Source organism: Syngnathus leptorhynchus, chromosome 6 (genome assembly GCF_054491065.1).
Source record: "Syngnathus leptorhynchus isolate UIUO chromosome 6, UIUO_Slep, whole genome shotgun sequence".
Classification (NCBI taxonomy): Eukaryota; Metazoa; Chordata; class Actinopteri; order Syngnathiformes; family Syngnathidae; genus Syngnathus; species Syngnathus leptorhynchus.
This window is the reverse complement of record NC_141200.1, coordinates 11,191,784-11,207,641: the sequence shown is the minus strand read 5'-3', so window position 1 is coordinate 11,207,641 and position 15,858 is coordinate 11,191,784. Positions and strand designations below refer to the sequence as shown.

Here is a 15,858-nt window from a genome sequence, read left to right as displayed (position 1 = left end):
CGTAAATGTGTTTACACTGGTGTACGTTGCACTTTATTATACTGAGACCTTTGCATAAATGTTTCACCCAGTGTATTCCCGCTCTGACGCGGCCGTGTGACTGATCACACTGCCCTAGGATTGGTGGGAAGCTTTTCTTCATCTGCGTGATCCCACGAGCAATGTTTGCTCAACCATTGTTGACAGGATTTCCTCCGCTTAGTCCTTTTCCCCCCTCACAAACAGCACACCTTTTTTTTGGTCATGACAGTGCATCAGTTTCATCGCACATGTGCACGTATATTAATTCACGTGTTCTATGAATGAACAAATTTCAAATGATCAATGTTTATACGGCCTGCGCTGATTCAGAGTGACTGAAATTGGGGGCAAGGGAATCTATGACGCAGGGCATTCCTGTTGACTGTACAGTGTTCAAACATGGTGGCTCTCCGGTCCCAGCAGCCAAACCGGGCAGGGCTCTTGATTTGTTGTCATTGCTCAAAGCCTAGTCTCAGTCTATCCAGTCATGCTCAGTCAGACCAAGACACAATTGCTGCCGTGTTTAAGGACACTCTTAAACCAAGCAAATTTTTAACCATGAAGTAATAATGGGTTTCATGTTATGCCCGATACTGAAAACTGTTGCTCACTAAAAACTTTGCTGACCATGTTATTGTGATGACTGAAATGTAGATCATATTCCAGAGGACTCTGGATCTCTGTGCAATGAAGCAATTTGAAAAAAAATCTGCTCTACTTTTCACAATTTAGGTCACTGTTGGCTACTTCTGGTAGGCAAAGCCAAGTGAGCAGCACAATCCCATCTTTGTTTTGTCACATGACACGACTGCCCGTCTGTTCACGTACAGTACATGCCTTTTGAACATTTTCAGCTTTTGCCACCTCCTAACATCTGTTTTATTTATAATTTTTTAAATTGAGAATTTATAATGTATGTCACACCAACTAAAAGTAACTTGTAATTGTGCAGTGGAATGGAAATGATACATAATTTTGAAAAATAATTAGGCAATTGTAAATCAGAAAACTGAGGCGCATTTTCAGAGCCGTGTTTCACTGCAGTATATGCGAATCCACAAGTGGCAAACTGCAAATATTTTTTGAGGTGGTTTTGTAATGATATGCAGGACAAACATAGTACCTCATTAAAATTAACATTTGCAATTATCTCCCATTTGAAGACATGTGATGCTTGATTATTCACCATTTTTGTAAGCACACTGCAATAGCTTAAAAGAAATGTAATATAGGTTTAATTTGGTTCTGCTTTGTGTTTTACAATATGTTGTACCTATTATTACTGTTTGGTGGTCCTACATGATGGATATGTTGGTGTTTTGCTTGTACATTGGCATACATGTCCTTGTTTGCTGACAAATGTATGTTTTGTCCTGTTGGTTTAACACAATGGTATATTATGAAATCCCACTCAACTTCGGATTGAACATGGGAGCAAACAAACCTTTATCAAATCTTTTTCCCACAGCTAATATTGTCGACAAACATTCAGCTTTGATTATCTCATTTCACTGCTTCACATCATATTCATTAGTTGTTGGATTTTATAATGCCGTTGCATATAATCCAATATGTGCTTGTCACTTTGTGGTGATTTGGCTCACAGAAAGGAAAAAAACATGCTCCATATAAAGAAATCGCTGAAAAGGTTCTATTTGTTGGCTATCACAAATTTCTGACCGCAGCGACATCTGATGAGAGAGAGTATGTATGGGTTCTCACTGACTCGCCGTCATGGAAATGTTTTTCTTTGCTCTATTGGCTGAGTCAGCAGTCTGATGTTGAATTTAGGGCTCAGTCATTGCCCTTTTATAGACAGTCACCTCAGCTACTGTGCTTTATTTTTCTGCTGCTATGACATCATATAGCAAAAAAAGTGATTTGATTACTAAATGTACCGGAATACTTCTGCATTTACAATCTTCATACTCATTCCACACCACATGCACCTGGTTTTTCTGAGTCATCATTCACGTGAAAAGGAACCTTTGAATGTTAGTGTTCGAGTTGCACTCAGTTTAAAATAATTTGCCTTGCCTGGATAGTGATTGAGCATTCTACGGTCTACAGTAGAGGTCACCGGTATGTGCTTTTAAAAGGTGACCTTGTGTATTCTCAACTGTTTTAAAAGACAGTGTCACACACTGATCTTCTAGTCATCATCTCTTATTTTTGTGTCAATGATTTTCCAGTGAGAGAAACTAGGACAGACGTTGTTCTGGCAGGGAAACCAACATGGACAATCATTAGCTTAAAAATCCCTCTTCATATTTCCTTCACAGAGAAAAAGCTATGTACAGTTGAAAAAAAGAGGAAACTCCAAACCAACGTTATTCTGTTGCAAGCACTCTTTGGTTGTTTGTATCTCACCATAGTAACGGCTTCTTACGAAATGGCTGTGACTGTATGATGATTCGTTGACCGTTTTCACCCCAGAAATGTGAAGTCAATTCATATAAAGTCAGCAACTACTTTCTCTGACTCTTTTTTGTCTCCGTTAGTCTTCTTTTGTGTAATCAAGTAAAATAATTTAGCCCAAAGTGGATGTTAAGAAATGCTGGTGTAAATGTATCTGGATGTACTATATTGCTCTTGGGGTAATTTCTTGCCTCGTGGGTTCACTTGAACATCGCTCTGTGGTTCTTTCTGGGAGTTTTCAGTTATTTGACACTTCCTGTGTTTTTTTGTGTGTTTTTTTTTTAAATTTTGGGATTTGTCTCAAACTTTCATTCATAATTGTTCTTCCTGAATAATAATTTACAGGTCAATCTTAAAGACCTGTCAGCTTTTCACATTTTAATTAAAGGCAATACATTGGTAATGTTTGTGTCTCTATTTTTGAGCCAATATGTTTTTACTTTACTGAAAGAGCAAGAAACCACAGTTGTGTGTGGATCCATCCCATGGTGAATCACTGACAAGTCATCCTTCGTGCTGAGGCATTAGACGTCCTTTTGTGCTGGTTGATATGGAAGTCACCAAATTACAAGCTCAAAGCAGTCATGCTTTGTCACCACGTGTGTGAAATATTCCACAATGGGTGTGTTGTTCAGAACCGCTGAATCCATTGGTTGTTTTGGACAGTAATAAATTTGTGAATTGCATTCTTCACAATGTCTCACATTAAGATCAAGCTAAGTAAAAATACATCTTATCTGGAAAAGTTGGAACAGCAACTGGAACTGTAAAATGAGATGTCTTCACTTAGCAAAGTGATAAGATTATTCTTTTCCTTTTCGCCATCGTATGGTAGCCATGAGATTTAAGCTATCTGGCAGTCATGACGGAACACACAGAGGTTGTCCTTACAAATTTAGAGGTACCAAATTGATTGATTAAATATATAATGTGTCTCAATATTTTGTGCATGTCCTTAGGTTGTATTCCACTTTTCTTCCATTTGTGTTTCTAACCTTATTCTTTTTAAAATGATAAGTGTGTCTGTGAAATGGATGTGACCGACTCCCATTTCTGTTACCAGATCACACTGAGATGCACAGTCACAGTGAAAGGGAGCAGAGACAAGAAAATTGGCTGAATTAAAAATGAAGTGAGGAGTGAACAAAAGACCAGATGGGCACACTGAAACTGCGGGTGTCTAAAATGAGAAAAGAGAAACACAGGGGAGGAGCGAGGAGGTAGATACGGAGCCAGTTGAGAGGGAGAGATCACCTTCGCCTTTACCATTTCAAACTGGAGGAAGGCAAAGGAAGAGCGGTGGAAGGAGAGAGGTGGGGCAAGTGGGTGTGTGTTCACATGAGGCACCCTTCCTCTTCTTGTGTGGGTGCATACAGCTGCTGTGGTTCGCAGACACAGAGGATAAAAGTTGGGCAAAGTCTAAGTGCTTTCCATCTCCCAACACACACACAGCAACTCCCTTTCACACAGGAAGATTTCATTTTGATTCCATCGCTTTTATACTCATTCACTCTCTTTTACGTACACACACACACTGGTCGTCCTGGTTGAGGGGATATTTGACCGCTGGAGGCTTTGTACTCACCTTTACCTTCAGTCACTCTGCCAGCCATCCGGACAAGGCTTTCCCAGGATGTGGACTCTTCTCTTGGGGGTCACCTTAGGATATCTGGCCTCCTGTAGGTCAGAGCAACTTCAAGGTAAGGTGACCATGCCTTCTTTCACAGCTCTTTGTTTGAAATGAGATTTTTCTTCTTTCTTTGTGCCAGACGTAGATGCTTTTGTTTGAACACAGGAATAATAAATGTATGGATCATTATGAGAATATGAGAGTAAAAAAAAAAAAGGCCTTTTTTCTGTATTGTGTGTAAAAAAAAAAAAAATGTGGATGCCGGCAAAGACTGTGGATGCTAGACAGCAGCGCAGACAGCCTCATGTCTGGCAGTCTGAGACTGCTGACAGACACAAAGAAAATGCTTTCATGCTGTGTCTGTCTAACACACATTCACGTGCCAGACAGCAGAACCTATTTAATGAAACCGAACATTAAGCCAGCCACCAAAGGCAACAGGCTTTTTTTTTTTTACCAAATTCTTTACAGCTAGAATCACACATTTTAATGCTTTACGTTCTTCCACAAAGGATGTTCAGCACCACCCCTCCATGAATATGTCATCCTTTTTTCATCTCATACGTACGCTAAGACTTTTGGTTTTGATTGGATTTGTTGCCCCGAGCAATACATCTCTAGAGGAGCTGAAACAAACAGGTCTGGGTGCATCCAGCTTGGTCCCACGAGAGACGGTTGCCAGGTTATTCACAAAGATTTCCTCCGGCACCACGGCACGAAGCATTACACTCCCTAAAAGGATTCTCATTTGAAGTCGTAGAAGAGTTTACTTCTAGACAGCGTTTATGGCTGTGGGAGGATTCTATCATGTTACTCTTCTCAGGGGTTCTTGTGAGCGGTGGAAGAAAGCTTTTGTGTTTGTGCTTTTTTTTTTTATGTCAAGAGGGCTCATCATGGCCCTGGACACAGTCTTTGAACATTAACTCTGTGGGCGCAAGTATATCATTAAGGTCAGTGGGTTCCTGTTTCCAGGCTAACCCTTCATGTAATCTCAAATTAGATTCATGGAAAGATTTTGTTTTACAATGACATCAGTTAACCAGTGACATTTAACAGAAGTTTATGTTCTTGTATCTATATACATATACCATGATTGTAATTTTATTGCTAACCAGACTATATGATTTATAGCGAAGAAAATATGCAAAGCCTTATAATCACAAAATTTTAGGCTGTTGTGGGGAACAGAGGAAATGACAACCGAGTAGACCGCAGTTTTTAATGCCTTCATCTATTTTACAAACTAAAAACCCAACTAAAATATCTAGCCTCTTCTTTATCACATTTTGAGGTGTGATCAGGGCCCCTGTAGTCAGAAACAGAATCATTTCTATTGTGCAACTACGTAAAAACACACAAACACACATATCTGCGGTAGTTTGAGTCACACTGTCATTACAGAAACAAGGAACCGTAACAAAAAGAACATTTAGGATGTTTCACATTTGTACAGTCTTTACGTAGTGCTGTAGTAGTGAACAATGACCGTGATGAGGAGGGACATTAAACAAAAATACAGTACTGCAGTGCATTAATTATGTTACAAGGCAGATGTGCACATGATGCAGAAAATGTCACACAAAATAAAATGACCAGTAGTTCAGGATTTCTTAATATAACGCCAGAAATGCACTAGAGTCCATTGCGTCGGGTCCGGACAAAGACGCCTTTTGCCTCTACTGGCAATCTCTGCTACTTCACCACGTGTTAACCTCCTTCACCAGATGACGTTCGTTAAATAAGAGAGTAACAGTCTATGCCTCAGTACTCTTTCTTCTTTCTGTACAGGTGCAGATATTTTTTTGCTGTTATGCATCTCCTTGACATAGCTTGTACTCATCAAAAGCAAATTTGAAAGGACGATAGCTATCTATTTTGTAAATGTGGTTACGTCTTAGAACTGAAATGCAAGACTGGATAGAATGTGAGATGTGAGACCCAGAGTGTCAAGATCTTAGCCTATCATAGATACTCAAAGAAAATTGGCCTTTGTGCTATCCTTGGTTTTTATTTTAGACAGTTTGTTAGCAAAACTCAAGTCCAGAGATTATGAAACCATTTTCATATTGGACTATTTTTAGGAAATTCAAGAAATTAAGGAAAAAAAAACGTACAAACTCGCAAGGACAGAAAAATATTTTTTGTGGCAATAAAAAATTGTTCACCACCTCCTGGAAACATGTGCATTGCTTTACGGCAAGATTACCCATACACCACAAAGTCACCAACTGCAAAGTTGGGTGGTTTCCAAGTAAAGGAAGTTTGTGGTTTGTCACCTTTTTGTATGACTGCAATGCATTTATCTACATTTCAGTTGTGCTTCCTTGTATGCCATCAGCTACGGTATTCTGTGACGTTAAAAGCTTATGCAATAGGTTGGTGCATGGTCATTTCGATCCTTCTTGTGACCTATTATTTTTGCAGCAATGTGTGCATACACCAAACCTATTTTCAGTAAGATGTCACATTTAATCTGCCACACCTTGTTAGTATGATATGACTGGTGAAAAAGCCATTCAATATGGTGTGATGATGCAAGATAGTAGAGCCCTGCTGAAGTAATAAGGGCACAAGGCCTGCTTCTAAACCAGCTGACAAAAGCTGATGTTACAAAGAACAATAAAGTGTTTTTTTAAAACATCTCAGCTGTGAAGGTACTACTTGGTATGCTGGTTGTCTCGATGCTTTATGATGATGACATATCTTTGATAGTATTTCAGGTTTGTCTGGATGCTGTCTCTGAATGTACACACCATTCCCCAAACTGTTAAGAGGTTACGTCATCTTCTCGGGGTCTCCGAATGTCCTGGGGGCATAAATGTAGAGTAGTCAAAATTACCCACAATGCATTTGGAAAAGTGGTGACTGTTTATGTTCTCTCAAAAATTGAATGCAGACCACAATGCATCAAAAGCAGTGAAACGTAGCGTGAGCACGAATTATACTATGTAAATCATGAATTCATTTCATTTAATAGAAAAGATGTACAACAAATGAAATAAATAATTTAAAATATATTAGTTTTTTATTCATAATAAATAGTCGTAGAGCTTAATGTGCCGCTTTGTCATGATATATACAGTGGTCACCTGATATAGGATGAGGACATAAGTAGTGAGGTGGCTGTCCAAATCGCCAAATACAATGAGGGAACAACTTACTAGTGCGATGTAGTCAATCGGTGGTCCGCGGCCCTTTAGCGGTCCATGGCATTGCATGTGGTCCGCAAAATTGGAAATAAAAAATAATTTTAATATTTTTAAAAATAAAATTAATTCATTATTTAGACTTGATTTATCTTCCAGATAAGTTTGTGAATCGTTTACCCATCCCAATTATGTCAAATATAGCTGAGATTCCCAAAATAGACAAACAGATGCAAATAAACAGCCTGTATAGGATGGATGGCTATCCTTCTTCTGTGCAAAATAAAATAATATTCTGCCAAATTAGTGGTCCCTGAGTTACTTCTTGGTCGTAATGGCCGTCCCTTGGACAAAACCAGTTGAAAACCCCTGCCATATATAGTACGGGACTACGTATATAGTGAAAGCAGACGAGAAAAATAATCAAGCAAATAGAATAGTAAAATAGATCGGAAAGGAGATGGAGGAGAAAATGAAGTCTACAGAGTTCATTCAGCTTGTATACATGACACGTATACATGAATTTACTGTGGATTGCTTTTGCTTCAGCTCAAGACACCAGGAATGATCAGTTTCCTTGGTTTCAACTCCATTAGGGGACAATGGAAGCTTTTGGGCGGTCACTGTCTCAGGATGGCAGGCTTTGGAGCTGCACAAAGACCCCCGTGACTGCTTCCTCTGCATACTAATGAAACCCTTTTGGGGGAAATTTTTGATCTCGTTGGCTAGTTTTGCAAGAGCCCAACTATTGTTGGTTTTCAGCCTACACTTTCAGGGACACGGGGCCATGTGGCTGTTGTGTTTCAGTTCTGTGTGTGTGTGTGTGTGTGTGTGTGTGTGTGTGTGTGTGTGTGTGTGTGTGTGTGTGTGTGTGTCCGTGCGTGCGTACGTGCGTGCATCCTTGCGTGCGCGTGCGTGCCTGTAGACGGTGACCTGCAGCAGCACCCATTCATGACTATATTGGCAAAGACTCTTATTGCCCAACAGCAGAGAAGTTCAACTGTAAGTTAACGATGAACCAATAACATCTTATCAACTTAGACTTAGACAAACTTTATTGTCATTTTGTCTGCACAGGGTGCATACAAAACGAAATTCCGCTGCATACAGCTTACAACAATGCAGTGATATTGCGGTTGATTATAATAAGTTGAATTTAAATGATTATTTTATGCAATAGCTGTATCCCCAAAATGTAAATTAGAATAATAATAATAATAATAATGATAATAATAATAATAATGTAAAAAAAACACAACAAATTTGCTTTCACTTGTTTTCCTTGCATACATGCTGCAATGCAAGACTCAAATTTATGAAACAGTTATTTCCTCTATTTCCTTCCTTTTTTATCATCGACCAATTGAACGGTTTAGCTTGTGGTGCTGTAGCTTGTGGTTATAAGTGAGTACACGAGGTAGTACAAAGATGTGCGATATGCATGTTGCAGTCTAATACATCACAGGCTCCTTCTACAAATACCAAATTGATAAATTTATTGCAGGAAATATTGAGGGCCAGATTTTCTCTTTAGTTTTAACGGTATCTCACAGGTTTGTTAAATTCTTAATTTAGATGTTTTTAATTTTTGAAAAACAATTTTTTTTTTAGCTAATCATCAATGAGCTGTCAATATATCAACTTAATTTGATATTTCATTTTGTTCATATTTTTAATGAACGGTAATTTTTTTCTGTTTTACGAAATATTTGCTACAACCATGACCATTTACTGCATTCTAAATTCTAATTATTTGATATAAAAGCCTTCAGTGTTCAGCCATAAAATGGTCAGTGGGGTGATGAGTAGCTTTTCTCACTTTTAGTGTAAATCCAAATGTTCACCTGCTCATATCAGGGAACCCCCTCCTTATTTAATGTTATCCAGGCCACCACTTGCTGCTGCCTGTTCATTTTGATTCCCCACTTGCTTTGATTGACCTCAAACGTTTCAACTAGAAATGAGTTTCCATTGTAGTTTAGCTCATGTCTGGTGAAACATGGTTTAGACTTTTGTCAAAGAAATTCAGCTAGCAGTGCTAAAATTTGCTGGACATAAAATGACTATTTTAGTGTTACTTTGATGAGATTGTGTGTGAGGTTGTTAGTGTGTGTGTCTTGCCTCAGGCTCTACACTGCAGACACGATGCTTCTGCTTTTTGCCTCTAACATTGTACATTGATGAAATCACGCTTATATCCATGGAGCACACCATTCCCGTGTCTAATCAATTATTTGCTTATTAGCCACTGAATGGTTGTGAAAGGGGTCTCGTGATCCATACAGAGTATTAATCAAAGACACTGAAAACAACTAACACAGCAGTACTATTATTATGCTCCCATGCATGTGATGCTATAGATTTGATAATTAGGTTAAAAAAAAAAAAAAAAAAAAAAGAAAGATTTTGAGCTGTGGGTCAGTTGCTTCATTTTCCCTTTGTTGGAGCACAATGTTATTAAAACATTTTCACTTTTAAGTTTCAAATCCTGTTCTGTTTTATTCTCCCCATAGTCACTTCTCGCAGCTGCAGCTATGCCGGAGTGTTCCTTGTTGAGGGTGAAGCTCGGCACTCTCTGACTTTTGATCAGGCTCAAATGGTGTGCGAGCATCTACAGACTACAATGGCAAGTGCAGAACAAGTTCAACAGGCCTTTGAAAAAAACATGGAAACCTGCAGGTGAAAACACTAACCTATCATTTGCTCAATCCTCTTAACCAATCAGCTCCTTTCTTCACTTGTCCACCTGTGCTTTGTTTGTCATTCGTTTGCCCATATTATATTTAAGTCCTGTGTTTCTGTTCACTCCCCTTTGGGCTCTTGTTAGTAGATGTTGTGTTTGTGCCTGCTTTTTGTTTACTGTTCTTGTATGGTTTTGCTTTTCTAAGCGTTTCCTCTGTGTTCAGTTCTGTTTTGTTGCAGTTTGTTAGTTGGACAAAACAAAATGTGTCACTGTGTTTAAATGTAATCCTTGTGGCCCTCATGAGAGCAGCTGAATTTGTCACATGCACCACAACTATGCATAATTCTCTTTCAACTGTTTTTCTTTTTGGAGCATTTTTTAAATGGTAACATTTCAGGAATTCTACAGTGTACCCTAATTTCCATTCAAACAACAATGTACTACATACATTGTGCGCCTTTTACTACTTTTTGTCATTTGCTATACAAACGTTGGCATAATTTCCGCCTTCCTATAGACACTGAAACAGTTTTTTCTTGTTGTATTACTGCAATAGTAGAACATCATGACCAGCAGGGCCCACTTAGTATTTGTTCCATGAAAGTATATTATTTATGACCAACAGTTCTTTTCAACTTATAGCATTGGAGGGTTTTGAGCTTCTGGTAGTTCCTTATAAATGTACTTCGCGCAAGTCTTATGCACGGACTCCAACAAATCTATTTCTGCTTCCATAATTTCACAGACTGTGCTGAGTTTACAGTGAATGAGTGGGGCAGCTTTTGTTGACCAGGAAGTAAGAACGCTATGTTCACTCCCACAATAGCGCAAACGCCCCTTTCTATTTGTGCCATTAAAGTACCAAAAGAAAGAAAACTATACTCGACAGTTAGACTGTGTTACACGTCCACTGGCCACCAAAACAGGAGCCAAGATGTTGTTATTCTAGTAAGACAACCGATTCACACTTACACTCTGAGGTTCATTGAAACAAATCAAGACGTAGGAATAAAAATGCCCATTCAATGCTGAGTACTAATTTTCCCTGAATTCATTAACACATATAGTATTAATTTTTGCAACATTACATTGAATGACACACATGTGAAATAATTCAAGAGATCATTCAATGTAACAAGCCAACAAAGGAGTACTGATCAAAGTGAAAAGGTTGTATTGAAGTGCATTTGTCATGATGTAATACACTGCAATTCATTCTTACAATGTGGCTCAGATAGTCCTTAATGTTATATGATATGTATTTAATTCATTTTTATTGTCCCCTTTGTCAAACTCAGTCATTTTGTCTCTGGAATCAGAATCATGTCAATGTCAAATGTTGTCTCGTCAGGAACGGCTGGATCAGCAACATGAGCTTCGCCATCCTTAGACATACACCCCATGAGAACTGTGCTGTGAATATGACTGGTTTGATCATTCATCCTCGCAACAACCTAAATGAAACTTTAGATGCTTACTGCTATGATGAAACAGGTTAGTTTTTAGGCAGCAAGAAGATTTTCCTTCCAATCACTTGGAATGTTAAGCTATTCCCAGTTTTTAGCTCACTGATTACCTTTTTTTATGTCTCAATTCCTTATCTCTTCATATCTGACCATGTACTAGCTGGGCCTGAGAAAAACTGCACCAAGGTATTTGACAGAAGTCAACAAGGTAAGAACAACCATCCATGAGTGCGTTTTGAAATGATACTATGGCACATCATTTCAAGAAAGTGAAATGAATAAAATATTTAATCATCAAAATAAAAAATGTCAAATGAACATTTGGTAATAGGCATGGAGAATAAACACACGAAGTACTGGTACGAAACATGAAAAAAAAATCATGTTCTCATAATTTTACTCAAGTTAACCCAGTGAATATTATAAGCTCTGACATTGTTGGATGCTGTTGTTGCTTCTGAATGTTATCGACCATGACACTTTGCCATGGCGATGGAGGCAGCAACACAATTACACTCAAAAAGATTTTGGATTGAACCACCTTTTCCCTAAATATCAAAGGTGTCATTGCATTTCATGGGAATATAGGAGACTAATTTGATATCAATGTTATCAGTCATATCAATGTTTGGTTTTAGCATGTCTGACCCAGTTGTGTAATTAAGACCTCGCTGCATTGTTTGGTCTCAAAGATTTCTGGGGATGCAGGTATCTCTTCACCAAGCAATTTTTACTTGCGCACTCCGCACTGGAATGGTACAGTTGGATACTGTAATAACTCCTTAAAATGCAATTGAACCTGATAACCACTGATGGGAATGAATTTGCTCAAGTTCTTATTTGGTAGAAGAGGAAGGACCCAAGTATGTCACTGGGCGCCGTTTTCGCCATACCCTAAACAACTGGAAAATTGATTAGCTCCACAATTCAGTCCTACATGGTCTTTCCTCACATTTTCAGCAATTATCTTCAAACATGTGTAATGTGATTACTATCCATGGAATTTGCCTTTTCAATATTTATAAAGGATAGACCAATACAGTTGCATAAACGTTTCTTCTCCTTTCTTCCTACAGAACCTGGGCTGCAGGTATCCACCCCAGCAGAAACAGGACACTCTGTTGGGGTAACTGTTAAGACACCACATCCTGAGGAAGCCACAGAACAGTCCACAGTGGAAAATAGTTCACTTGGATGGGGTGAAATTGACAGTGTTACTGCTGGAGACTTTGATCAGCCCACTGGATCTGGGATGCAGACTCCCCTCTCTGTAGAGGAAACACTGTCGACTTTCACCCCTGTCGGTGGGACCTATGTCCTTAATCCCCTTCCAGATAACAAGCAGGAAGATGTGAAATTGCAGCCAGAAAATGCGGATCCTACGGAAGAGTGTAAGTGATGTGACAGCAAGTAGAGTTCATTATTTAATCACACACTTGAGAATGCAACGATTATGTACGACAAGCTGGTTGTATTTAGAAAATAATTGTTTATAGTTTTGTAAAGAAAAGACACTGGTGCAGCAACTTCATGACAGGACTGAACTTTTCGTAAGACACGGTGCCCTCTGGTGTTTGACTCTCCTGCACTATTCCTTACTCAATTTAGAGTCATGCGATATACCAGCTGTCCTATTTTTTTGTGGGCCTATTAGAACTTTATTTCAAATCGTACTTCAGAGCTTTAATGAAGATTATTTAAATTGAATGAAACATACAAATGCCCATAAAAGTCGGGATTAACATGTTGATATTAGCCATATTACTAACATATTAATATTGGTATCTTATGAAGGGCTTCTAATTAGATTTTTAATCATTTTAAGTCTGTTTAAAGACACAAGCAAACTTTTACAGGCCATTGCTTAAGTATGGAAAGACTGATATAGATAGATAGATAGATAGATAGATAGATAGATAGATAGATAGATAGACAGACAGACGGACGGACGGACGGACGGACGGACGGACGGACGGACGGACGGACGGACGGACGGACGGACGGACGGACGGACGGACGGACGGACGGACAGACAGACAGACAGACAGACAGACAGACAGACAGACAGACAGACAGATAGATAGATAATATACTGTATTCATTTCGAAATATTTGAAAGTATCTTATTATGTATATTTCTATTATAAAGTAGCTTATTATAAATGTCTGGTAACTGATTGAATAATATTTGTGTTCCATGTTGAACACACTACATGTATTTGAAATGATACATTTCAGAGCTGTTGGTTATACAATAAGGTATTGTTTTGCCACCAGATCTACATTGTAACAGCGTAGACAGGTATACTTGCGTTTGTTTATTATGTCAAATGAGTAAAACGCCGACAATAATTTGATTCTACATAATTTGTATTTCGAAACATGTAAACAAATATTTATAAGATGAACGCTGTGGAGTGAGTGATGAATTTCTTTTTGTTGAGTGATTGCTAATTGATTTCTAATTTTGAGTCAGAAAGTATTGAAATTTGTGCTTTTTTTTGTTTCTTGACCTGAAGCAACACAACAACCCCCACATGGCAAGAAAAGGATGAATAATGTGCCACATCAGGATCAACGAGAGGGCAGTGATTCAACAAGTGAGCAGCCGAGAAGTGTTTCTGTCAAGTCATTTCTAATTAAAGTCAATGAACACTGTGATTCGTGCCGAAAATCTATGACAGCAATTCTTCCTGATACATCTCCCTGCAGACTGGATTGTCATCATTGGGGTGCTTATAGCGGTCGCCGCAATCCTCTTTGTGTGTGTGGCTGTTGCTAAAAGAAAGAGGTAAGCACATAGAATTCCAATGACTTTGAGACACGGCCGAGAAGGCAGTATTGAGAAATGTTGTTCTTGCAGCTGGTGTGGCAAGAAACAAACCCTGATGATCACCTCCAAAGAGAATGAGGGGAACGGGGCAGCAGGAGCTGTTGCCTCCAGCTCACAGGCCCAGGAGAGGGAGCAGGAAATGGTAACCCTCATGAACAAGGAGAAGATCCATGAGAACGGCAACACAGAGGAGTTCACCGTCATCAAGCTAGAGGAGACGCCTGATAAAGAGGCTTGAGGGAGTGGCCGGAGTCGATGAAAGCGAGGAGGCGGACTGGTTGGACCGTAGGCGTTCGAAATTGCTTTGGTGGTCAGCACTGGATGGACAATGAGTGGGTGTTAGCGCATAGAGGTGTGAGTGTGTGTATGTTATAGGTGGCAATGTACTGCAGCAAGGCTGCTGTTTTTTTCCAACCCTCACGTGCAGCATATTGTTTGTCCAGTGCACCATATTAGTGAGGAGGGGGATGCGAAGCATGCATAAATGGGTGTGAGTGAAGTGTGCCAGTTTATGTGCATATGTTGTGTGTTCATAATAAAGGGGATGGGCAGGGGAAAAAGCTGGGGAGGTGGGTTGGAATCATTTGATCAATGAAGACATTTATTTAAAAAAAAAAAAATAGAAACAAGCATAAAAACGCACAGCAGTGGAAACGGAGATTTGGCCAATTAATGATGATGAATTTAAAAAATCCTGTGTCATATAAAATATGAACAATCAATAGGTGACATTATTGCATTGTTGTGGTTTATTTGTTCATTTTGTTTTCCTCTGAACTAGTTAGTTTTTCAGTTTTTCAAGACAGCTGGAGACACCAGTTTTTGGATTTGTACCACTTTTTTTGGTCTGTATATATAACTTTTTAATTATTATTTTTTTTTTAACAATTTAGCTTGAAATGTCCTTGCTAAAATAGCTTTGCATTACTGTTGAATAAAAACAATGTGTCAGTTTCATTTTCTTGATTTCTTTGATTGAGAATACAAGTTGATATCAAGAAGATTAAAAAGAACATAAAAAGTATAATAGTGAAAAAAGTGATAGACTCGCTCTACTCTAAAAGAAAGGAAGCCAGGTTTCTATGGCAACAGGCCATTAATGCCCTAACATGTTTGCACAGGAAATGAAAGAAAGCTTGATATTGTCATAGAAATAGACATACGTACAATTGTTCCATCGCGGGTCAACATGCAGGGCAACTTATTATTAAGGACTGACATCCATTTTTCCATATTCAATGGCGCATGTCCTCATTTGGCTCGCGGCTGAACTGTGCTGGATTGGTATATAGTGTTTAATTGCTTACTCCGACACATTGTATTTCATATTTATTTTTGTTTGTGTAATGTATTTGAAGTGAAAGTAATGCACAATTGAATAGTCAATGGAATCAAAGGAATTGTCTTGTATAATTGATGATGAAGCAATAGCATTAAATAAACAGTCAGTGTTAGTTATGAATCAACATTTATTAGTTATATTTGTATATGTACACCAAAGGTACAACACATTTAGATATGTAGAAACAGATATTTTTTTTTTATGTATACCACCATAAGGAAAGGATTCATATACTTTTTTTCCCCTTTTTCTCAATATCACCCTGACATGTACTTTCTGCCTTTACGTAAAAATAAAAGCAAAATCTTTACAAAGCAGG

General features: G+C 38.5%; 1 protein-coding gene across 2 annotated transcripts; it reads left to right on the top strand.

Moving 5' to 3' along the window:
* Nucleotides 1-3,777: 3,777 nt before the first annotated feature.
* On the top strand, nt 3,778-15,154 carry LOC147055951 (CD44 antigen-like). Of its 2 annotated transcripts, XM_085915412.1 has the most exons (8): nt 3,778-4,139; nt 9,729-9,894; nt 11,250-11,392; nt 11,525-11,572; nt 12,441-12,755; nt 13,884-13,964; nt 14,077-14,155; nt 14,228-15,154. In XM_085915412.1, exons 1-8 carry the CDS (start codon nt 4,073-4,075, stop codon nt 14,433-14,435), a joined length of 1,107 nt encoding a protein of 368 aa, XP_085771538.1. In that variant the 5' UTR covers nt 3,778-4,072; the 3' UTR covers nt 14,436-15,154. The 2 variants fall into 2 exon arrangements, with proteins under 2 accessions (XP_085771538.1, XP_085771539.1); XM_085915413.1 differs by lacking the exon at nt 3,778-4,139 and having other exon boundaries at nt 9,760-10,283.
* The last annotated feature ends 704 nt before the right edge of the window (nt 15,155-15,858 follow it).